At 39.3% G+C, this 26,096-nt stretch overlaps 1 protein-coding gene across 3 annotated transcripts in view; it reads right to left on the reverse strand.

The window, feature by feature from the left end:
* SRBD1 (S1 RNA binding domain 1) overlaps nt 1-26,096 on the reverse strand; it is a 197,550-nt gene that overhangs the window by 170,840 nt on the left and 614 nt on the right. For 2 of the 3 annotated variants that reach the window (XM_087863365.1, XM_087863364.1), the window contains exons 2-6: nt 23,445-23,596; nt 21,338-21,417; nt 17,772-17,952; nt 10,404-10,769; nt 1,670-1,836 (exon numbers count right to left, since the gene is read on the reverse strand). In XM_087863365.1, coding sequence (XP_087719491.1) covers nt 1,670-1,836; nt 10,404-10,769; nt 17,772-17,952; nt 21,338-21,417; nt 23,445-23,519 — 869 coding nt within the window. In that variant the 5' untranslated portion in view covers nt 23,520-23,596. The remainder of the gene's footprint in view (nt 1-1,669; nt 1,837-10,403; nt 10,770-17,771; nt 17,953-21,337; nt 21,418-23,444; nt 23,597-26,096) is intronic. The other variant, XM_045787914.2, reaches the window with a different exon arrangement.

Genomic DNA, 26,096 nt, shown 5'->3' on the forward strand with positions numbered 1-26,096 from the left:
TGAAAACCAATGCTCTAAGTTATAGAAAATGTTGAGCTTAAGAAAAAATAAAGACCATATCTCATTTTCAAATCTCTGTATGGTATACAAAGATCTTCCAAGCCCCCGTCAATGCCCCCACTTATTCAGAGAAATATACCCCCACTAATATTCAATGTATTTCACTACTAATAGATACCCAGGGAATGAATTCTTCTGCAGAAGTTTTTTTATAGAAAAAGAAAATAATAGTAATCTTGACATAAAGCTTCTATTTGTCCCCCATACAACCAAATTTTTAAAATACCTTTAATTTTTAGAATACCTTTAATTTTTAAAATAAATTATTCTTGCTTGTTTGTGACACTTTCCCCAATTTCAGATCCCAAATCCTCAGATTTTCTTCATCACCTTGCCTTCAACCAAATAGAAAGCTTACTTCAGAATTCATAAACTACTGGCCTTCTACATGTGGCCTGTAGATGGTTTCATCTGGCCCAGAAAGTTTTTATGTAAAAACTCAGATTACCAGGTTCTTTGGGAAAAATGCACAGGACAAGCTGGCAAACTGGGCGGACAAGACTGCATGTCAGTAATCAGCTGGAACAGATGCTACCCCTTTCAAGAGTTAGGATCTCCAGTTTGTACCCCCTGATGCTTGATTATACTAACCTGGGCCTGGAAGACTTAATCTGAAACCATTTGATTAGCCAGTCATTTATACTTCTGGGCTGGCTAATTGATTTTGCCTCTCAATGAAATATAATCCTCCACCTATTAGCATCTTAATCCTCCTGGCACTAAAAGAACTTCAACAAAAGGTGTAGAAATGCTAGTGAGATGCAGGTTCCCCCCAAATCCCAGGAAGATTATCAGGCTGCTTGTAAAAAACAACTTTTAGCACTTTTAGAATGGCTTGAAGGTAAGAATTCTATCCAATTTTAATCAGATCCTTGTCGTAGAGTTGAAGAACACACACATTAACAACGCAGCACTTGGCATGTAGGAGACATGCAATAAATGCATGAATGGCGAAGAATGTTTAATAAACTCTACTGAAAAATATAGTTAATAGTCTTGGCATGCTTATTTCTGACTTATTAAGTCAGAGGAATAATATTAAGTCCAGAGGAATAATTTTTTAAAGGATGCTTTTCATTCTATAGCTTTACAAAACTTAAAACCCACTAATATCAAATTACCATGCCCTTTAAAAGATCAGAAAAAGGAAATATACATATTTCCTACCAAACTCTATACTGCCAAAAAAATCTCTCCATTTAGGGACTTCATAGTATTAAGAGGACAGTTTTACATAAGCTAGCAAAGATTCACACTAAAATGTATTTTTCTCAGTTTCCTTCCTTTGCCATTATACACAAGTATTTCTATGAGAGAATATGACGGTCAAACTCTTGAGCACACACTTTTAAGGCAGATCTCCTTTCTGCCCATGCGGGCCCGAGCTATTCATAAACACTCCAGCAGAGGGACTCTGTACACACCTAAAGAAGTAAAATGAGCTGACTTTCTCTGTTAGAAGGTGACTACATTCAGTTACAGTAATTCAAGAAAACAAAACAATGGAACTGTTGAAATATGCTGTCATTCACTTCCTCACTCTTTCCCTCACTGGCTCACACGGCCTCTTTTCCCTCACAGTAGGCTCATCCCTTCCCAGGTTTCTTACCGGAGCTCCTCCAGGGTTTGTCGAACTTCTCTCAAGGAATCAGCATCGAGGTTATTAATAAGCTCTTTTCGATACCGTATGATGAAGGGAATTGTGTTATCATCATTAAAGAGACGAATAATGTTGGCACAAACCCAAAGTTCAATATTCGTTCTCTCAGATAAAACCTGCAAATTAAGGATACTTAGTGATTTAAAATCCTGAAACTTAAACATCTATGTTATAATGTACGGTTTAAAAACAGAATCAAATAATGTTCTCCAGTCACTTAGAAACACTTGCAGTGGTTTAAAAAAATACATATATGTACTAACAATCATAAAATAGTCATTTCACTAATTCAGTAAAATCCAATCAAAGCCACTCTGTAATCATTCAAATTCTACAGGTCTCAATAAGACACACTTTTCACCTCTCAAGATTAGCAGCAAAGATCAAGGAGTTGGTAACTCATTGAGTTCATATGTGTCAACACATGACACTGTGTTATCTCACTGCTAGTGAGAAAGTGCAATGGTATAACCTCTGGAGGAAGAACAGGTTGGCATTATCTATCAAAATTTATAATTCATAAACTCTTGACCCAGCAATTCTACTCCTCGGAATTTATCCTGATATATTCATACTCCTGGAAAATGATATTATTTATAGTGATATCTTTTGAAGAACTTTTTCCAGTATAGTAAAAGTCAGCAAAAACCTAAGTCTATAATGGGAAACTGGTAAATAAATCATGACATGATATGAGTAGAATGAATACCATGCAACTAATCTTAGATGAACTGATATGGAAGGACTCACAAGACCTAGGAACATGGCTTACTCTCAGAAAAGGTCAGTGACTGGATGAGTAAGGGTAGGAAGACTCTTCTGTATCTTTTGATTTTCATATCATACACATATACTACATATTTGAAATAATTAATTCTTTTTAAAAAAACAAATCTATAGGTTTCAGGAGCATGTACATGTAAGCAGAAAAGTTTAGAGAAGTCAGCCTGAAGAAGAGAAAGAAGGAAAGGCAATTTCGGTAACTGTTCTCAAAAGCAGATTTTTCAAAGTACAGTACGAAAGGTATAAATTTTATTATTATTTCAATCTTACTGCCCAAGATCAGCCAAAACTGGAAAGGGAAAAAAAAAAACAGAAAAATTACTAAAGAATTATCAAAATCAGCTAATTAACAAAATCAAGTCAATATATAAAATACAGTGAATTTCAAAACTACAGGTGAAGTAAGAGGCTGAAATCCAGAGATCATCGAGGGAGGATACTCTCTTCTGGCCATCTTAAATCCTGAGGCCTACATTTCATCACGTTTTGATGCATTAATACCATCTCTCTGGTGAGTGAGAAAGCCTATTTCACATCTTCAGCCCTGGCTCTCTTCCACATGAGCTCCAGACTCATTTAGACATATTCTCTTGAAAACATAATGGGCATCTCAAACTTGGCTTTGCAAAGTGTTCTTCCTCTCAGACTTATTCCTTCTCCAGTTTTCCCCCTTATTATGTCCAAACAGCAGTTGAAGCCAGAAAACTAAGAGTCCAACCCTTTCATTTCCTTCAACTCTTAAATCCACTCTATCATAAGAACTAATTAACTCGAACTGCAAAATATTTCTGTAGTCTATTACTGTTCTTCATTTCTTCCTCCCCACACCTGTCTAGTTCAAGCCAGGATTACTCAATAGCCTGTAACTATTCTCCTGCACCCACTCCAATCCCATCTATTCCAGTCTCCATGAACCAACAAGGATTATCTTTTTAAAATGTATATTTGGGGGGGGGTGCTTGGGTGGCACAGTAGGTTAAGTGTCCAACTCTTTATTTCAGCTCAGGTCATGATCTTAGGATAGTGACTGAGCCCCACATTGGGCTCCATGCTCAGCAGTGAGTCTGCTTGAGGTTCTCTCTCTCTCTCCCCCTCCCTCTCTGCCCCTCCCCACCCCCGTTTGCATGCTCACATGCTCTCTCTCAAATAAATAAATAAATCTTAAAAAAAAGATAAAATATATATTGAATCATGTCACCTGACTAGTTTAAACCTTTCAATGATTTCCCATTGCATTTAGAATCTAAACTCCTTACCATGACCCAAAAAACATCAGCCTCCTGCCAACTTAATCTTATCCAGTCTTCCCCTTATTAGAAGCCAGCGTCTGCCTTCAGCTCAGGTAATGATCCTGGGGTCCTGTGATTGAGCCCTGCATCGGGCTCCCTGCTCAGCGGAGAACCTGCTTCTCCCTCTCCCTCTGCTGTTCCCCCTGCTTCTGCTCTCTGTCAGTAAAATAAATAAAATTAAAAAAAAAAAAAAAAAAAAGCCAGCCCCAATGACTTTCTCTTAGTTCCTAGAACCAGTTGTTTCCCTCTTTAGAGGCCTTCCTGAGGTTGCTCTCCCTTCAGAAATGCTGCTCTTGCTTGTTATCTTCCCTGAGCCCTACAAAATCAGACTCATTAGTATTTTCTCGAACCTGTACCTCTTCCTTATCTTAGTCCAATTAACATCATCTTCTCCCACAGAATTCCTCAGGGATATCATGGCTATCTCCTCCAACACCACCTTCCTACTATGTAGCAGCTATGTGCCTTGAGAGTACTTGACCTCAACACCTCCAAAGCATTTTGTTCAGTATCCAACTGTTTTATAATTAACAGCTGGAGTGTGGCCAAAAAGATTGGTCCAGTCAGCATGAAGCTCAAGATTTGGGTTGAAACTCTGGACCCAGGTACAGTTTCTTCTAGAGAAACATGGTTTGTACACACAGACTCTTGAAGCTGAGGATGGCAGTGCTAAGAGAATTGTGGAAAGACTGTTTCAGTGCACTGATCAAACTTTTCCTGTTACAGATGTCAAGAAATCTCCTTCATTGCTTAAGATAGTTCGAGATGGGTTTTCTCTTACTGCAACCAAAAGCATTCTAGTCAATGTCCTCAGTATCGCTGTGTGTTCCCTATCACGACAATCTAATCTGTCACCATGGAAGCAAACTGAACTTCGAAAATGTCTATTCTTTCCCCTCAAGTTCCCTTTCTGCTAATATCATCTTTTATCTGAACCACAGGGTAGTTTTGTTTTCTATGCTTTCCACCCAGCCTCTCTGCATTACTGTTGATTATATTTCTAAAACACAGACATAATAAATTGGGTATTTTTCTTTTTCTTCTTCTGAACACAAGCTCCAATGACTTTTATCTACGTACTGGTAAAAGTGCAACCACCGTGGCATAGTTTTAAAATCCCTTCCAAAGTGTGGTTCCAAATTGCACTGTCTTAAAGGAGTAAACAATCTAGAAGGGAAGGCAAATGTTAATGCAAATAAGTACAAATAAAACAGGATGTGCCAGTGATATACTGTTTTCAGAGGAGAAAAAGGTCTCCCAGGGGTAATCAAGGAAGGCTTCTTACAGGAGTAGCATCTCAGCTGGCCCTTGAAAGACAGGCCAGATTCTAAAAGATAGATATGAAAAATGAAAATCACCAAAATGCTCATCATTTTAGAACCGTGTGATTGTTAGAGAAACCCATGGTTTCCCACTATCCTAAACCTCAGCTATTGTTAACTGAAAGGGGCTCGAACATAGCCTGAGATCCACATCTGGGTCGTACATGGTCCAGAAGCATCATGTGTGGTAAGGGAGTATATCCTGCAGCTTATGTAGATTTGCTCCTTGAAATTAAAGACAACAAAGCTCCATATAAGCCATCTCCACTTTTGGGCCTCCAAATCATTTAATTCCTTCTCTCTTAATTTAGTCAAATGTTTATTTTAGCTCATATTATATGCCAATAACCATATCAAGCCAGTGAAAATGAAATGTAAAATACCAAGTCCCTCTTCCCAAGGAGCTTACAAGCTAGAAAGAAGAAAGACGGACAAGTAGTTAAAATCTATTGTGATCTGCACTCTGACAAAAGCACATATAGATCGTTTCAAGAGACATGGGAGGTAGAAACATCTAATTCTGCAGCAATGGAAAAGCAAGAAAGAGAATGAAAGTATCTCCAGGCAGCCAAATGGGCAGGAATTCCATGAAGAAAGAACACCATATCAAAAACCACTGAGGAGAAACCACTGCACATTTTTTAAATTGCTGTAAGTTCAGCAATGCTAAAATGTACAAGAGGTGTTGAGATGGGGTGAGAAATGGAAAAGTGGATGGAGGAGATGATGAATTTCATGTACAGTTTGAACTTTATTCTATACTCAATATTAAGCCACTCATTAACGATCTGCTCATTACTTAATTTTGGCTGTTGAGTCAACCTGCCTGTACAAATCCCTGTGACATTTACGAGTCAGTGAGATCTGTGAACCAGAGAAAGTGGCTCACATTGTGTGGTCCCCAAACCTGTAGCATAAGCATTACCCGGGAACTTGTCAGAAATGCAAATTCTTGAGCCCCACCCAGATCCACTGAAGAAGAACCTCTGGGGTAGGGCCCAGAAATCTGTGTTTTAGAAAAATGAGGCAAACAACAAAGATATAACTAAAAGAGATAAAAGTAGAAATCAAACCTTAGGGATGGGTAGGGATACGGGAGAGAACTATTATAGTTTTTACTTTTAAACTATTCACGTTTATTACTTTAATAATATTTATAGTTAACTGGTTAGGAATGAGAGTAAAGTAAAAAAGAAGGCAGTCTCAAGATTTTTTTTCAACCCTAACACTCAAATATGAGAGGCACTTTTTGTGACTGTTGTTGGAAGCTAACACTTGTATAGAGCTTATTATGTTCCAAACACTTTCACATATTCAGTATTAACTCAAACTATATGAGATAGGTATTATTACTCCTGTTTTATAGAAAGAAAAACTGAGGTCCAAAAAAGTTAAGTAAATTGCCCAAAGTCCCACAAGCTACATTATCTTTTCAAATATTTGATTTGTGTGCAAAGCAAGATGATTTTGTTTCAGGCAAAAATACAAATTAAACAAACAGTCTCACTTTTCTTCCTGAATCCCATTGCAGATGAAACATGGTGCCTTCACACTGCCCTCTGGTGTCTAAAATTTCCAACAAAATGGCCTTCTTCCAAAGTGTCCTGAGATTTATTCCTCCAATCTATATTCCCGTTCCCTCAGTTAAAAAGGAAAGAATCTGAGTATCAACAAACTATAGCCTTAATCATCCTGGCAGCAGCTATATTTTAAAAGAACTAAAATTAAATTAAATTCTACTCTAATGAGTAGAATTGAGAGAGAGAATTTTCTACTCAAAATCTTTCCCCAATCAGCAATCTGACACCTCCTTTCTCAAAAGCTCTTGATTCCTGTTGTTCTCTTTATCCCTGTCTATTTATTTTATTATATTACTTATTTTATCACACATAGACACTTCCTTAAAGACCGCAAAAGGAAAAACTATGCTGTTAGAAGTCAGAAGAGTGGTTGAAGGAAAGGGGACAGGAGACTAGAAACCATATAAAGGGGATTATAGGGTGCTGGTAAGGTTCTGTTTCTTGATATGGAATCTTGTTACTTTCGAACATTCATGAGCTATATATACTTCAAAGTATTATATATACTTCAAAGCAGAAGTATACAGACTTCAGAAATAGATTTTTGGGGGGAACGCCTGAGTGGCTCAGTTGCTTAAGTGTCTGCCTTCGGCTCAGGTGATGGTCCCGGAATCCTGGGCTCAGTCCTGCACTGGGCTCCTTGCTCAGTGGGGTGCCTACTTCTCCCTCTGCCTGCCGCTCCTCCTGCTTATGCTCTCTCTCTCTGACAAATAAATAAAATCTTAAAAAAAAAAAAAGATGTTTTATAAAGCCCATAGAAAACACCAGCTAAATCATAAAAACAAAAAGGGCTAATACAATTGTTTTACTTAATCCCTCCTGAAACAAACAGGTAACCTAATGGGTGGTGTGTGCTTATATGCAGAAGTGCAGTGAGAAAGCCAACTCGGGCACACTCACCTCCTTCCAGTCCCCACTTCTGTCCCCAATTTTGTCATCCCATGGTCTTCTTCACCCACATCATTCCTCATCATCTCTTGCAAGAAAAATGGCTAATAAAGAGGGTTTTGCTTGCTTTTCCTCTCTAATTTGGCAAACTTCACTAACATATTATATGTGGCTACTACACTCCCATACTCCCAGCCCCCTTAAAATGAAGAGACTCTAACAGCAATCACCATTTTGAAACATTTAATTTTCTCAAAAACTGGTTGTAGCTAGTCACCTCTTCAAATTCTAAAAAAGGTCATGGTATTTATATCATATTTGCATAATTATATAATGTTCTTTAATGAAAACTAGTTTCTGATAGCAACCACACATTGGCAGTTTGGGGGAAAACGCTGAAGAATAGGTTGCCTCTGCTCAAGGAATCCGGAAATCCCCAAAGCCTGAGTAAGAAATGGACAAAAAGTATGTTTATACATACAGTCTATAAGTAACTTAAGTACTTAAGTATTGGCAATGCAGTTTTCCCTCCCTAAACAAGATGGTGATGTTCCTGAAAAAGCAGTTGACTTTTCAGAGTTGAGAAACATACCATGTATGGGAAGAAAAAGGATCATGATGACATGGTGGACAGGGGCTATGGGGAACAGCACACAAAATGAAGGAAACAGAAATGACATTTCCCACAGGATCAATTAGTAGTGATTAATAATCTCTATACAATTAATTTCCATTGACAACTCCTTACTAACTAGGTATCTTTCAGGATTTCCCCAAAGAACTTGGCCACATACTTTGTCTTGTGGCAGATAATATACATATCACAGGCATTTCAATGAGTCTGGTCCTCATCCAGAGTCAAGGCCTTCCTGACTGTTGGACTCAGCTCTGGTGACTCTCACTCTTCTCAGTCTCCTCTCCCCTAACACCTGCCACTGCTGTCATCCATGTTTGGAAGCAGGAATGCAGTGCCAAGACAAAATTATTCTCTGCTGTTTCTGGGTGAATAAGAAAGGAAAGGAAAAGAAATCCATATATACCACAAGAATTGTCTGAAAAAGTAACTCAAGGTTGGACAAGGAGGACTGCATATGGTTAAACAAAAAAACCCAAATGCAAATCACACCTAAAGTTCCCCGGGCAACCCCTAAAGCCATGTAGAAAACGCTGAGCTTACTAGTTGTCAGGGTGCCCGGTGAAGGTGGCAGCTATAGCAGCCATTTCTCCCAACTCACAAGCAAGGAGTGCCAGATCCCAAGAGCAGGCTTGTGTGAACTGTCAAAAAATCACTTCCAATAAGGAGGAGGAGGAGAAAACAATGCTTGGAACTGAAAAGAAAGAGAAAACTGAGAAAGTGCCTTCTTCACAGTTTTCCAATTTCTGGTTCAAGGTCTCTGGGAGACTTGATCACACTTTGTCCCTTCCATTCTTTGAAAGACCTGTATCCTTGGTAATAAACTTTTTTCTGTTTCAGGTCATTGGAAGTAGATTTCTATTACTTGTAACCAAGAGATAATGGGCTAAGGCAGGAATATGTTCATCTCTTTCTCTGTTACACAGATCAGGGGATAGGTGTGAAGCAAAGTGTCATAGAGTAAGCAGCCCTTAACCCTGAAGAGCTTATCTCTACATTTCAAGAGATTTCATGGTCTCTGAAACCTTCTTCCCTCTCTCCTGCTGACTATCCACTACTAGAGGCAGATCTACGTCAACAGCAGAGACATAAGCTTCTATGTGCTAGTGAAAGGAAAAGGAAGTGGGACACGCCTACCAGCCCCCGTGAGTCTGAACTGGAACTAAGCAAGGGGTCTGCCTTTTAAGAAAGCCTACAGGTGATCTGATGCAGGTGGTCCATGAACCATCCTTTTAAAACATGTCCTTGTAGGCCTAAGTGAATAAAGAAAAAGATGGTATAACAGAGCCTAACAATACACCGTTTCTCCAAGAAACTTTGGACTATTTAGTTCAGGAACAAGGATGAGAAGAAAGCTCTGAGGCAACATTCTACTCCTTAGTGGGCCAGAGAAAAGAAAAATCAATTAAAAATTACTGGTGATATTCTACTAATAGGTAACAGAAGAGACAACATGGGGAAAAAAATTCCTCTGAAGAAAAAGGTAACACACAGCTAGTCCCAGACTGAGAAGTAGTACTTGGAGCGAGCAGAGGCCCTGGGCTCTAGAGCAGTAATTCACAGAAGAGGAAGGAGTACCCATCAGAATCACCATGAGACAAAGGACAGGCAGGAAGATCCCACCCATCTACCCTGAGGGGCACTACCATAATTAATTTTGAAATGTCCCTAGAGTGCGCTGGCACAGAAAAAAGGTTGAGAATCACCATTTAAAAGTCACTCTTCAGGTCTTCTCTGTCATTCCTAAAGACAAACAAGAAATTGGAAGAAATCCAAGGCAGCTCAAGTTGGAATTCAGAAAGATTTTTCCTAAGAAATTTCTAGACCTTGTTTACTGTATATTACATTACATTAAGAATTAGAGCTGTACTAATGGCCATTGTCCTAATCAGTCACACTACTTTTACAGGGAAATACAGTCCAAGTTCAAAACAAAACCTTCACAATGAACTTATGAGGGCCCAGTCTGTTGGTGCAATCTCTCTACACAGAGCATGTTCACCAAAATACCATGGCAAGAGAACTACCTTGCCTGAGGTCACAGCTCTTAGCTCAAGAGCTGAAGATGATGAGCTACAACATAAAACAGCATACCTAGGACAGAAACCAGTGGCCGAAGCCTCCGGAAATCACTCCTATCCTAGTCAAAAACAAAGGAACCCGACAAACTAAAATGACTGCACATACCTGTACTATGTCCCAGTTCATTTCCACCTCCTCTTTAATGCTGTTGGCATTTGCTGGAAATCTCACGGGCTGCCCCTGAGGACATGTTTCAGTCTTCATTTTCTTTAAAGGGGACTGACCAAATGTAAAGTCATCTTCATTCTCTTCCTTCTTGCATGCAGCTTCCCACATGGTGCTCGTGGATGGTGTCTCTGCGGTGTTGGCCATGTTGGTTTCTTCATCAGCTTTCAGCTTTTTGGTCCTCTGACCCAAAGGTGATTGAGATGAATTCTTCCGTTTTGTCTTTGCTGTTTTCAGAGTCTTCACGCTATCCAATTTATTTTTGCTGTCTTCCAAATCAACATCAGCAATAGCCACAGAGTTATTCTATCAAAGCACGAATAGAATACATGAGAATTAAAAGATAAAAACCAAATGCTCTGGAATATTATTCAGCAATAAAAACAAACAAATTATTGATACACACAATAACTTGGAAGAATCTCTAGGAAACTATGCTGAATGGGGAAAAAGGCAATTGCAAAAAATTAGATACTTTATAATTTACATAACATTAATGATTTATGCTTTATATAACATTCCCGAAAAAATTGGTGGTTACTGGGGAGTCAGAGATGGGGGTAAGGGTCCGAAGGGAGGTGGGTATGGCTACAAAAAGGCAAATACTAGGCAGTACTGGGGATCCTTGTGGTGATGGAACCATTCTGGATGGTGGATACACATATGCATACAGGTGATAAAATTCTACAGAACTAAACATACAGAAATACATAAGTAAATTAATACAAAAAAACTGGAGAAATCTCATAAGATCCCTGGATATTATCAATATAAATATCTTGGTTGTGATATTTTACTATAGTTTTGTAAAATGTTACCATTAGAAGAACTTAAAGGGTACACAATCTCTGTATTATTTTTTACAACTGCATGTGAATCTATATCTAGAAATAAAGTTTCATTTTTTTAAAATGAGTAAAGGATAAGTCTATGCATGCTGAAAAAACCTAGATTTAAAACTTGCAATCAAAAGCCAACCTTTTGGAGGAGAAAAGTAATACCCACACACTCATAAAACTCAACAGACTATACCTGCCACCAATTTATGCAGAAGGCGAGGAACAGAAAACACAGCATGACAGCACAGTGGTGTCAGGCATTTTCCTTTAGGAGGAATCTACGTAGTAGTTCACACTAGTGTCCAAGGGCCACTCTCTCCACCACCTCACCCCTCACAACAGCTCGGCTGTGAAGGAATGACACCTGGCATTCATTTTGGCACTGGAGTGGTAAATAACATACAGACCCAACCTGTATGGAGTTTACAATTTCATAAGCTAGCCTGTTTCTGGTTACCTAAGTAGATGCAGATGGCACAAACTTAAATAAAAGAAGAACTCCCAAACTATTTTTCAGTCAAAATTCAATTTTCTCTCCTATCAAGTATTTTTCCAGAATTATTGACTACTGGAAATACTGGGAACTACAATAAAGAGCATCCCCATCCTACTACCCACCCACTACCACCTAACCTGGAAATGATGTACATTAGACAGCCCCGAATATTATATCTGTAGCTGAAACATAATGGATAAGAACAGAGATATAAAAATAGAATGACTTCTAGGTCCGTAGTTAGTTGATAATAACCTGATCAAATGACTTGATATAGTAAAAGAAAGAAGGTGTCAACCATACAGAGGGCTATCAGCCACAGAGGAGCAGAAAAACAGGAACTGTAAAAAGCAAGTATGATCAGCATTCTTCTAAGCAATGTACAAGAAAAAGGAAAGCTTAGCAAACAGACTCTGAATATTTTGGTCCCAATAGTAAGACAGCCCTCCTGTGAGATGGATACATCAGACTACCTTAGATTTGTGCATTTAAAACATTTGAAGTCATCGTGACAAACGTGATACCTAGACCACAGCAGGCATTCAATAAATCCAAAAGAATGGATTTATCTAATTCTCCCAATCTAGATCCATGCTCATTGAGTAAATTTCTGATTCTTATTTAAGTGCCTACTTACTTCATACTCCAGCCTCTGAGGATAGACAATACCAGTGAGAAAAATTTCATGTCCTTGTGATTATTATATCAAATCATTAATTATTAAATCAGCACTCTGGTTTTACACATCCCTCTTATGAGCATGGTTAAGGTAAAACCAGCCATGAGAGATATATCGGTTCCTGAAATGATGACAAAATCATGTTGCTAACTTAGAAACCCAGTTCCATCATGTACCATCTATTATCCATGAGCAAATCACTTCACATTTCTTGCCTTGGCTTTTTTATCTACAAAATCAGGATAGTATTAGCACCTGCCTCGAGGGGTTGTTGTAAGGATTAAGTAAGCTCACAAAACCGAAGTGTTGAGCACGTTGCCTGGCTGATGGTAAGCACTAACACATCTGCAGATCCCACCATCATTACCACCGCTACCATATCTACCCCTCCTAGGAGAGGGAAAAGGAAGCAAAAAAATGAAGAAAAAGTAAAATGAGAGAAAAAAAGAAAAGTCAACAATCATAAAGACACTTAAAGGTATCCTCTGTGGAGCCTTCAGGCAAGATTTACTGAGTGTTGTCAGTGTTGTCCACAGACCCTTTCAGGGGGTCTGCGAGGTCACACTCCATTCATAATAATGCTAAGACACAATTTGCCTTTTTTTGTTGACATTTCACTGATAGTACAAGAGCAATGATAGCAAACCCCAAAGCAATGGCACCAAGCAGTAGTAGCAATCACTGTTCCCTTCACTGCCACACACTTGGCAGTAAAACGATGAGTTTCATTTAACTATGCAGTTAAAAATTATTCATTTTTAGAGGCATCTGGGTGGCTCAGTGGGTTAAGTGTCTCCCTTCAGCTCGGGTCGTGATCTCAGGGTCCTGGGATTGAGCCCTGCATTGGGCTCCCTGCTCTTCCCTCTCTCTCTGACCCTCCTCCTCGCTTGTTCTCTTTCTCTCTCTCTCTCAAAAAATTTTTTTAAAAAAATTATTCATTTTTAGGGGCGCCTTGCTGGCTCAGTTGGTAGAGCACGTGACTCTTCATCTCAGGGTTGTGTCCAAGCCCCATATTGAGGGTAGAGCCTACATAAATTAATTTTAAAAAGTATTAATTTTTAAGGTTTCAATCCTTGAAAACACACCTTTTTAATACTCTATGCTGAAATGGTCAGTATACGTAAAACACTTCTGCTGCATGTCAGTGCATACGCATGTGCAGTGGTCGTCTCAAACAAAAACTCTTGTGCACCCGTTTTAGTTGTGACCTGAACCAGCTTCTCTTTCCATAAAGCACAATTTTTACTTGAAATAATGACTGACAAACTATGGTTATTCAGACTTGGGTATATGGTGGACATTTTTTCAGAAATGAACTGAGACTGTCACTTTAAGGAAACACCTGACATTTGCAACCAACATTAAATTTTAGGCATTAAAAGTGAAAATTAGAATTTTGGAAAATTTGTATCTACTGTGAACTTGACAGCTTCCCAACACTGTGATGAGTCTGGAGGTTATATTAACAAATGTGTTTTTTTGATATCAGATAATGAAAGATGCTAACATTTGGAAGATTTGCATATATCAGTGAACCGATATTTTCCAAATGACCAACATATGTCACAAAACCATTCATGGGTAAAAGACCCACTAAAATAATACAAACCAGTGGATTTTAATGCAGTAGAGTTTAAGAAGTTCATTAATATGGTATCAGATTCCACAATGAAACAAACTTTTAAGAAACTACCACTTATTGAGTTTTGGTACCACATCAAATAAGAATATCCATCTGAAAAAGCTTTTAAAACACGTCTCCCTTTTCCAAATACAGATCTTTGTGGAGGTGGGTTTTCTTTATACATTTCAGTCATATTCTAGTAAGCCAGACATTAAAGACATCTGAAAAAATGTAAACAGTATCATTCTTCTAATTTTTTTTGTTGTTGATTGGGAAAATATACACTTATTTTTCATTAAAATAAAAATTAGCTCCATTAACATGTAATAGGTTTTTTAAAAAATTAGTCAATATTTTAATTTCTCATTTTTAATTTTTATATGGTAAATAACAATATCAATAACCCACACAACCAAAAGTTCCTTGGGTTCCTCAATAAGTTTTAAAAGTGTAAAGGGGTTCAAAGACCAAAAGTTTGAAAAAGGTAGAACCAAACTATTGAAAACAAAGAGAAAATATCTCTCCGTTTTATGAAGCTTCTAAGATTCTACAGCCTGTCTCAGTGATATACTCAAGTTTAGTAAGCCTCCATGAGAATATTTTTCTTCCTTTTGTTCAACCTGAATCTTTAGCCGACTGAATAATCGAAGTTCATTTTCTTCTGCCTTCATTGCTTTTGTAATCAGCCTTAACACTCCACATGGTTATTATGTAGCCTAAGACTAAACCCAAGACTTCAAGAAGAATTTGACTATTTTTCTTTTTGCTGTCTCTGAAAGCAGTCAACTGTCTAAAGCAAAAAAGTAGTTCATTGTGTCTTTTCCAGTCAAATCAGTCAGCAAGCCTTGGCCTTGGCTCCTGCTGTACAGTGTGAGCTTGACAGATAACTGGAAAGGGATAAGGAGTTGAAGGGGGGCTTCTTAAAAATTATATTTAAAAGAGTATTTTTATACCCTGTAGCAATTGAGCCACTGGAAGAAAAGTTGACGAGAGAAAAGAGAAAAGAAAGGGGACGACTAAAGACACGTAAGACTTTGAGCAAGAGGGGACACCAATGACAGCCCCAGCAGTGGGACTAATCCTGGACAGGAGGGATGACATTTCCTCCACCATAACAGGACAGAAGAGGAATGCAAATATATCTAGCCTAGTTGTGAGATAATGTGGAGCTTCACGTATTCTCAAATACGTAAAAGGCAATGTCATCAGCTGAGAGGGAGAGAAAGAAATTGAGGATGTTTAAGAAAAGATAAAAAATTGGAAAAACAAATCTGCCGGAGAAAAAGAATGAGTCCACCAGGTATTTTTAGTGTAATTTTGAGGTCTGAGATTATGAATCTAAAGGAAAAATCAGGTCAAGGTTGTTTTCAGCAAGAGTCTGCAGCTCGGTGATCCCGGCGTTACGGGATCGAGCCCCACATCAGGCTCCTCTGCTATGAGCCTGCTTCTTCCTCTCCCACTCCCCCTGCTTGTGTCCCCTCTCTCGCTGGCTGTCTCTATCTCTGTCGAATAAATAAATAAAATCTTTAAAAAAAAAAAAAAAAAGGGGCGCCTGGGTGGCACAGCGGTTAAGCGTCTGCCTTCGGCTCAGGGCGTGATCCCGGCGTTACGGGATCGAGCCCCACATCAGGCTCCTCTGCTATGAGCCTGCTTCTTCCTCTCCCACTCCCCCTGCTTGTGTTCCCTCTCTCGCTGGTTGTCTCTATCTCTGTCAAATAAATAAATAAAATCTTTAAAAAAAAAAAAAGAGTCTGCAGCTCGGTACTGGCAGAGCAGAGGCGATGGCTCACCCAGTGTTGGGTCTGATCGGTCATGTGTGACTGAAGGAAAGACGGGCAAAACTGGTGAGACTAATAAAAAATGATTGAAATGAGAGGTTATGTGGTCTAGACTAGGTAAGGTAGGACAAGAAAAGGGCTCACTGATAGTGATCCGTGAAGCAGATCTGGTGAAGTGCTAGAGTCCAAGGATTAGGTCGTAACCCTCAGCCCCGGCTGTCCACGGAAGTCACCTGAGAAGCCTCAGGAAAGTAATACCCCTGAGGCCCAGAATTCTTTCCAGATTTAACTGGTCTGGACAGGGGCCTCGACACTGGCATTTTTTCAAGCTCCCCGGGTTGGGAGCTACCAAGGAGAAGATGTGACAAGGCTGTAAAAGTGTGGCCATCAGGGCACCTGAACAGGGAGCTGGGAGAACAGGAAATGGTGACATGGTACTCCAAAGGCAGGATGGTTGGAAAGGAATGTCAGTAGCACAGTTTCTGATGATGGCAAGATTCAGGCTGAGTTCATGGGACAGGTGGTGAAGGCAAGAAGAAGACACAGTCCCTGGAGATGAGGAGGCCAAAGAACCAAGAACACAGGGCATCAGGGAGTTCACCCCAGTGGAGGGCACTAAGGACAACAGCAGAAGGTGGCAGAGAGGAGATGTGCAGTGGAGCCGAGCTAAAGTCTTCAGTGAATGGCGTGGCCGGTGGGTTTGTAAATGCCAGCCACAAAGAGAGGAAGAGACTAAATAATGATTAATTTTACCTATGATGTTTGCTAAAAATAAAGTTATAAGGAGGCTACCAATTCTAGTTCTACCCAAAATAAGGTTTTCAATTATTTTGTTCGGTGGTGGCTACAGCAGAGCAGAACACCAAACCTAACGAAATGAAGTCTTCTAACATGCTCAGTGTGCTTTCACTGAGGTATAAAATGTATGAATTTTGGCAATTCTGAAAGAAATTCTAAACCCCCTCCCCCCGAGAATGTTTCTTAAGTGAAAGATTTTCTATTCGAGTTCTTCTTTATGTACATATAACCGAGCATCACTGGAAGGATCAAGAAAACACCAAGACAAGGGTTCTTAAGTTGTATCTTTCTGAGTTATGTTTTAATATTTACAGGCTAGGCATGTGCACATTTTACCGAAGAGAGGGTTCATAACTTTTTCTCAGATTCTCCAAGGGTTTATGACCCTAATACCAAGAACCACTGAACTAAGAGTTCGTAGGTTAGGCAAATCAAGCTACTTTTAGGTGCAGCCATGCCATACTTAATGAAGAATCTCCGTATTTTGCCAAAAAGATGATAGAAGTCAATACTTTCTCAGCTATAGGTAAAGCCTGCTCACCCATTTAAGTACATGCAGTGAAAAGCTTGCATGTAAAGATGAAGAAACAGAGGTACTGGATAACAGGAGAAAGACTGATTTAAGTAAAAGCCCTATCTAAGAGCACAGCAAGGTACAATGTAATGCCCTCCACCATACACAATAAATGTGTCCCTGGAAAGTCAGGCTTCTACTCCATATTAAAAGAGTATTATTTCAAATGTACTATGGAAGCAGTTTCTCAAAGGAATACCACAGAATGATTCTGGAAATGCACAACTCTTTTTGTAACGCAACGAAGCCTATACTTTATTGTTGTTGTGTTTTAATCCAGATTAGTATAGATACAGTGTTTGCTTATAGCAAAATACATCAATATGTCAGTTGATAAATATTCTTTCACTTTCCAACACAGTGGGTCTAATGATAAATACTACTACAGCCCATGGTAGGGAATGCCACTGCCCTGTACTTTTGTCAACTACTTATTCTGCTCTGATCTCTGTAAGGAGAAAGTAGCATCACCAATTAGGGAAGCACTACAGTGTTCCCTCCGCCCAACTAAAGCACCTACCAGCTCGTCCTTAACAGCCACGCCTTCTGAGCCATCACTGATCTGTAGGGTGGTCTTCTTCATTCGTGGCACCCTCTTTGGTTTGAATTCTTTGGGAACAGGTTGCTTACGACCTCTGGAGACTTTCTTTTGGGGCTCCCAGGCACTATCTTCCTTGTCATCTTCTTCAGAAGCAGATGATCTAGAAGTAAATTGACAGAAAAATCTCTAGGAAAAATGAAGCCAAATGTTAAAGGCGAAAGAGACATGCTTCTTGAAAGAAAAATAAGGTAGGAGGTGTTTAATATAAAATGGAGTGATGTGAGCACAGGCTATGAACAGATATAGCTAAGTACTAAAACAAGAGTTGATCGAGGACCAATGTAAAAACAGCCCCTGATATGCTATGAATCACAGGTCTCTCCATTCCCCTCTCACTCACCCAGCACACACACACATGCACACATACGCACATACAGACACACACACACATATTCAAAACAGAGGAAACCATTTATTACCTTAAGCAATTTACTGGGTGGTGTCACACCATAGTCACTGTAAGGTTTGCCCTTATAACAGTGAAAAGTGCTTAAACAATTTCCTTAGTGGTAATCAAATTTACTTAAAGTTATTCAAACCAATGTAAGGAATGGGAAATGGCTCTAGGAAACACCCTAAATAACATAAAAAGCCAGCACCAAGACCCTTCCAAATGCTTCAATTAACCGTTTTGTTTTGTTTTTCCCTTTCACAGAATGCATTTGTTTCCTGTTAGACTGCATCAGGTGTAGCTACAGTATTTTCTAAAAACCCATGAATCAAACTCAGCGACAGCAGAGGAAAAATAGCCATATGAACGCTGGTAAAGGAACATCATGCTCCTGCCAACCCACTTAAATCTATGTCCACCCCTAATGTAAAAGGTCAGTATTAGTGGGAAGGACAACCACTTCCTTCACTAAGGCTAGCGAATAGGGATCTGTGGCTTTTCTAAAGGTTTAAGTTCTGCCTGGAGGCAAAAACCTGATTAAATGACTTCTTTCTTCTACATTATGCTCTCCTAGGTCAAGCCACTGATAGTCCCCCTACAGTGAGTTCTCTTCAAAAGCAGATGGAAACTAAAGCCCAAGTGTAAGCAAAAACAAACAAAATCATTTAAACTCACCTAACACATAGCAGTGGCACTGAAAGGAGGGAGAATTAGAAAACTAAGGAAACAGAAAACCAGGGTTCTGTTCATACTATCTCCAAACTGAGCAGAACGACTTCCTTCCACCTCAGTTTTGTCCAGCAGGAGCACAGACCCCAGTTCACAGGGGAACATTGCAAAAGTCACATGACAGACACAAAAGGGTTTTCAGATGTCAGAAAGAAAAACATAAGAACAGGTATTATTTTATTATATGTGAGGCCATTTTAAGACAGCTGGTCATCTCCCACTAACCATAACTGACCTATCACAGGCATCCGGCCCTCACTCCTTACCACACATCCTTCACACCTTTCAGGTCTTCCCAAGGTCTTCACTCCCCTGGTTTTCCTCCTACTTCCCTGGCAGCTTCTCCAGCTTCTCCTTGTCCCTTTGCTTACCGCTCTTCCTCTCCCCAACCTTTCAATGTTGGGATCCTCTAAGACTCTGTCCTCAGCACTCTTCTAAGCTCTCTTACTAGATGACCTTATCTTATTTGATAGCGGAATAGAGAGGAATCTCAATTTTCTATCTCCCACTTGATCTGAGCTCAAGACTTGTATATCCACCTTCACTGGATGCCTCACAATCATCTCAAACTTACCAAGTCCAATACAGAAGCCCTGATTTTACCACCCTCATACCTGATCCTCTTCCAGTCTTCCCCAAATTCCTGTCTTTCCTTCACACCCTAAATCTAATCCATCAGCATATCTCGTCTACTTTATCTTCAAAATATATACCAAATTAGACTACTTCTCACCACTTTCATTTCCAGGACCCTAGACTTCTATAGTAATCTCCTTAACTGACCCCCTGCTTCCATTCTGACTCCCCTATGGTCTGTTTTCCACCAAGAAATCAGAATGATCTTTTACAAACGTTAACCAGAGCACGTCACATCCCTGTCTCAAGCTACTGTCACCAGCTAGACCCCAAAACCTGAACTTTATTGCCCATCTGCTTTGTTTACATTCTTCCTTAAGCTCTTCTTTCCAGCTTACCTCTTAACTCAGGCAAATGAAACCCGAAACCACCTTTCAGGTGATGGCAACTGCCCTGACAAGACCTCTCACGGGCCCAGACCACTCAGACCCTTCGAGCTAAACCCCTGATTCGCGCCTGCGCAGATGGACCTTGGAGTAACCCTTGGAATGACTGGGAATTACCTTTACCTCATCATAATACTAAAATCTTCGCCCAAAGAGGAGGTTCAGCCTCATTTACATGACCTACAATGTACGTACAGGCATGATTCCTTAAGGTGCACGCATGACCTGATGCCTGCCTCTACACAGACAACAAGGCTTTCCTATCTAAATATTCATTCTAACCTTAAACAAAAGGTACCCACTCACTTTCTTTGGAAGCTTTGAAAGCTATTCCCTGTGATTTCTTTATTTGCTGCAAATAAAGTTTACTTTGCACGACAACTCCACCTGGTGTACCTGACTCACCAAAGAGCAAAGTCATAGTAGTTCAGTTCCACCACTTCAAATAAGACCCTAACGCTCTGTCATGGCCTGTTAGGCCCTGCCCACTCCAATCTCATTTCCAATCACTCTCTGCCTTCGTGACTCTCATCTGGCCACAGGGGTCTTACTGTTCCCTGAACACACCAAGCTTGCTCCTGCCATAGGGTCTTTGCACTTGCTGTTCCCTCTACTTGGAACACCCAACCCCAGATCTTTGCAAGTTGTATTTGTAAATTTCATTTCGATCTCTTGCCACATGCTCCAAAAGAACTTTCCTGAATACTCTATCCAAGATGTCCCCTGCCCAGAACCACTGACCACGCTATCCCTTGCCCTATTTTATGTTCCTTTAGAGTACTTATTACTGCCTAACATTAATCAGTTACTTATTTAACAAATATCTTCAGGGCACAAACACTACAGTGCTGTAAAGCAGAGGTTCTCAACGGGAAACAATTTTGCCCCCATGGGGAATATCTGGACAGTCTGAAGACATTTTTGGTTGTCACAACTAGATGTGATTGGCATCTAGCTCGTAGAGACCAAGGATGCTGCTGAACATCCTACAATGTAAAGGACAGTCTCCACAGCAACGAATTATCTGATCAGTAGTGCTGAGTTTGGGAAACCCTGCTCTGAAGCAATATAAAAACTCCCTGCTCTCAGGGAGCTTACATTCTAGTGTAAATATCATATTATATATTTAGTTGGTTATTTTCTCTCTCCTTGTTCAATAGTTTAACACCAACACTGAAACAGAGCTTGAGACACAAGCATGAGTTCAATAAACATTTGTCTCACGAATGAATGAAAAATATACAGCCTTCTTCAACCAAATGACTTACATTAATGTGACAAAATGCATTCTTCCTTAAAATATATGTCATTCTCCCAACCCCATATGAAACCAATATGCTTACAATTCAGACAAGGAAGAGAATTCATCTTTGGACACCACAGTCTGCACCTTTACTTTTGCTCTTCTTGGCAATGATGACATCTGGAAGAAACAGAACATTAAAATTAGCATAATCTAAATCACTTGAATGACTGATCACTTATGTTGTCTACTAAGTGATATGCCATTCGAAACTAATGCTCCAATAGCTCTGCTGTTAAAAAATGCCACAGGGAAAAAAAAATGAGAAGCATTCAAAAGCCTGAACACTGGTTTCCCTTCCTACGCAGCTGCCAACTATAAGAGCACCTAACAGCCTTCAAATGGTTTAAAAGCCTGATGAGTATGTGCCATCTTTGGAAAAATGTAAGCTCCAACAGGGTGACGATTTTTAGTTTCTTCAGAGTTATATGTTTGTATATACCACAAGTGCTATTAGATGGCTCATCAATCAGCAAATTATAAAATCCTTTATTAAACTGTAAGAAGTATTTCCCCACTTCTATATCTTCTCACAATATAAAGGAAAGGCCTATCTACAAAGTTGGCAGTCAAATAAATGATATTGATGGACTGAATAGCAGCCACATTATTCCTAAAACAAGATAATCCATTCATTTTGAACACTTATTTGAAAATAAAAAATAAACTAATCACTAATGTCACTAGAAAATATTTACCAAATTCCAAGGCCTAGCTCTTTAAAAAATTGAGACAAATAACCAGAGACATCCTATAATATAGGAAATAAGCAAATTTACTTTAGCTAATAAATTTTATTACCTAAAGAGTATATGTCAAACCACAAAAACTACACGAGACTCTGACATGCTTGGAACCCTTTAAAAAAGTTTCTAAACCAGTCATATGTTATAATGCCTCTGGTTCTAACTTCCATTTAGAGAAGAAACGAATGCCTCACAGAAATACCAGAGAGGTTTTCAGAACATGTGCCCTGGTTCTATAGCTCAAGTCAGTCCAGTAAGTGTAGAACTAACAGACAAGAGAGCACTCAGAGTAAAGCAGGAGAACAAAAGGAACAGGGTCTCCAGGAAGTAGGTAGGATAATCTTCCATTTTTTCCTTCACCCCCTTTGTGACATTTTATGTTTATGCAGGTCATCCTTTCTCAAAGAAGTGCTTCTAGATATTGATCATAAAGGAATGGGTAACTTTTGATTTGTGTCACATGTACTCTTCCACAATAAAACAAAAATGCAAACAGAGAAACTCAGTGTATGATGGGGTAGCATTTCAAACCAGAGCAGAAACAAATTATTCAATAAGTGGTATTAAGACAACAAGTTATCCCTCCGGAGGAAAACAAGTATTTAAGACCTACTGCCACACCCTGGACAAAAATATATTCCACACTGACTAATAACTTAAAATGTACAAAATAAAACCATAAAAGTACTACAGAAAATAAAGATGATCATATTCATAATTTGGAGTAGAGGTGGGGGAATAAAAGTTTTCCAAGGCATAACTCAAAATTTTTAAAGCCAAAAAGACAGACAATAAAAATTAAAATTCCAAGTCAGCAGCGGGAGCTTTTCAGAAGCAAACCGATTTGCTTTCCACTATCCTCAAAAAAAAATTCACAAGAAGCAGTACCTAATACCTTGGAACTACGGATGAAAGGACTAAGGGTTGGTATAAGCTGTCTGAGGCAAAGAAATATCTCTAGAGGCCCTCATCTACTTCATGCTATTAAGCAACTGCCCCAGGAGAACATCTGGAGTTTATTCACTGGAGAGGACAAAACAGTTTCTAGACTAGAGGACAGCAAGTATAGTTGTGGGCATAGGAACCATACAGACTGAAAGCTAAAATGTAGGGGACCCCTCCTCCAGTCCTCTTCTCCCACTAAGCTCCTAGTCAGATCCTTACCGTCCAGGGAGGATAATGGAAAGGCTCTTCTCTAGACAATCTGACGAACCCCAAAATAAAAACCTAAACATACTTAGTTTCCCAACAAACAACCCAACTAAATCATCTACTCCCACCACCCCATTCTACAATATACCTGAATTCAGAACATTCCCTTACAGACCACCATGCACCAATTCTTACTCCATACTTCAACCTTAATAGAAATGCATTTAACATAGGGGTGGACAGGGGCACCTGGGTGGCACAGTCGTTAAGCGTCTGCCTTCGGCTCAGGGCGCGATCCTGGCGTTCTGGGATCAAGCCCCACATCAGGCTTCTCTGATAGGAGCCTGCTTCTTCCTCTCCCACTCCCCCTGCTTGTGTTCTCTCTCTCACTGGCTCTCTCTCTGTCGAAATAAATAAATAAATAAATAAATCTAAAAAAAATAAAAATAAAAATAAAAATAAATAAAATAAAATAAAATAGGGGTGGACAAACCCTTGGCAGTCTCATAAAATTTTGATTAACTATTAAAGACTTCCCTGAAATAAGTATTTCCAAATGCCCCTTAATTAGGCACCCTGGAAGCAACGCTACCATTGAAAGATGAGTAAGATGTAAACTTGTCTTTTGACAAGTAGAAAAATATGAGTTTGATAAGGAGGGGGGCACCTGGGTGGCTCAGTCAGTTCAGCTTCAGACTCTGATTTCGGCTCAGGTCATGATCTCAGGGTTGTGAGATCTAGCCCTGTAACAGGCTCTGCGCGGAGCCTGCTTAAGACTCTCTCTCTCCCTTTCCCTCTACCTCTCCCCTCCCCTCATACATGTGAACATGCGTGCTTTCTCTAAAAAAAAAAGAAAGAAAGAAAAGGGAAAAGAATTATGCATGAGCACATAGGTCAATTTCAGACTGATCGGTTTTAGAAAGAGTATATACAGAAACTAAGGACCTAGAAATTATTTCTTAAAAATGGCCTATGCCAGGTGTATCCCAAGGATACACATATTCTAGTTCAAAAACCAATGTTCTTGGGAGCGGTTTCTCCTCCCGTGTTCCCTTTCTTTTTATCATAGGATTTGTTAGATTAACAAAATTCCATCCATGTCCATGGTTTTAAATTTCTATATCACCTACTTATTAACAACCCTAATACCTTCATCCCAAATCTTGCCTAAGATACAGATTTACATAATAAACTATCCATACTGTCTATGAAACTATGCAGATGTCTCAAAGTTACCTAAAATTTAACATATCCACAATGAAATCTTGATAACCATTTCTTATTTTAAAACCCATTCCTGCCCCTGTCTTTCCCATCTTAGTAAATGGCACCATCATCCACCTAAATGGATGGGTAAGCCAGAACCTTGGAAAAATTTTAACAGTTCCATTGAGCTATAATTGACATACAATAAATTGTACATGCTTAAAGTGTACAAACTTCATAAATTCTGGCATAGGTATATACATCTCCACAACCAAGATATTGAATACATCTATCATCCTCTAAAGTTTCATTTGCTAAGCCAAAGCCTTGCAAATCTTTTTTTCTTTCACCTCCCACAGTCTACTAGTAACATAAATTCTTCTATCAAAATATAGGTTAAATTTCTATGATTTCCAGTGAAACTTTAGTCTCCAATCTTTCTTATTTAGACTACTATAATAGCCTCTACTGGCTTCCCTGCTTCCCCTTTTGCCTCTATTACCCATTCTCCACATATCAACCCAAAAGATCATTTAGAAAATGCTTAAAAACCATTCAATGACTTCCCACTCCATTCTCCATTTAGAACCAAATCATATTTTTTACCATGACCTTCTAAAATGCCCTACAGGACTGACCCCTGCCTACCTTTCTAACCACATTTACCATATGCTGCAGCTCTTCAGCCACAGTCAAGACACTGTTTCAGTCACTGTAACAAGCATGGTTCTTTGCCATCTCAGGTTCACTCTGCCTGGAACACTATACTTCCTGTTCAATAGGCTGGCTCCTTCTCATCTCTTAGAGCTCAGCATTTCAGGCCTAAAATGGGTTTCCCAGGTATAATATTATTATAGGACCCAATTTACTTCCTTCATACAGTACTATTTAAAGCACAATCTATAATTATCCTTGTTTATTGTCAGCATCCCCCATGTTTACTTCATGGCAGTAAACACCATGAAGAAAGAAACCACATTTGCCTTACTCACTTCTGCATAATACAGAGCTTAGCACTTAACAGTTGCTCTATAACTATTTATTAAACGAACCTAAGAATATATACAACATGGTCTCTATAGAGGAGTATACCTTTTTCCCCATCACTATTAAGCAATAGCACACATGGCACTCATTATTTTTTTGTTTTTGAAAGAGTGATGGTACGGAAGAACATTCCTATTCTTAGTGGCTTGAAATTTTTCATTTGCAAAGCTGTCTTTTCTCTGCGGACACATGAGCATATTCAAAATCAATTGCTGTGATATTAAGGCAGGAGGCACTAAACTAGGGCAAGTAAAAATCAAGGGAAGGGGGGGTGAAGAAACCTGCACACACATAAATATTACATTAAAACTGGGAAAACCACAATTAGAAATCTTAAGAAGAGCAGAGGGGAACAACTTTTTAAGAGGTACCTAAAGAAGTTTCCCTGAGTACAAAAAGAAGTGCTTGAAATGTCAGCAAAGATCCCTCCATAATAAAAATACAGTAATACACCTGTAAAGAGCCTCAATCAGATACTTTTTCCCCCCTAATGAACCAGAAGCCTGAGATCCAGTGAGGTGAAATGGTTTACTCAAAGGGAAAACCTATGTTCTACTTATGTAGCTAGAACCCAGAGCCCCAAACAGCGAGACTAGGCTCGTTTCCCATTCCACAAACATTATATTAATAACATTCTGGCGCGTGGGA

The sequence above is a fragment of the Ursus americanus genome, chromosome 7, assembly GCF_024610735.1.
Source record: "Ursus americanus isolate L20-20 chromosome 7, mUrsAme1.1.p, whole genome shotgun sequence".
NCBI classification, from domain to species: Eukaryota; Metazoa; Chordata; class Mammalia; order Carnivora; family Ursidae; genus Ursus; species Ursus americanus.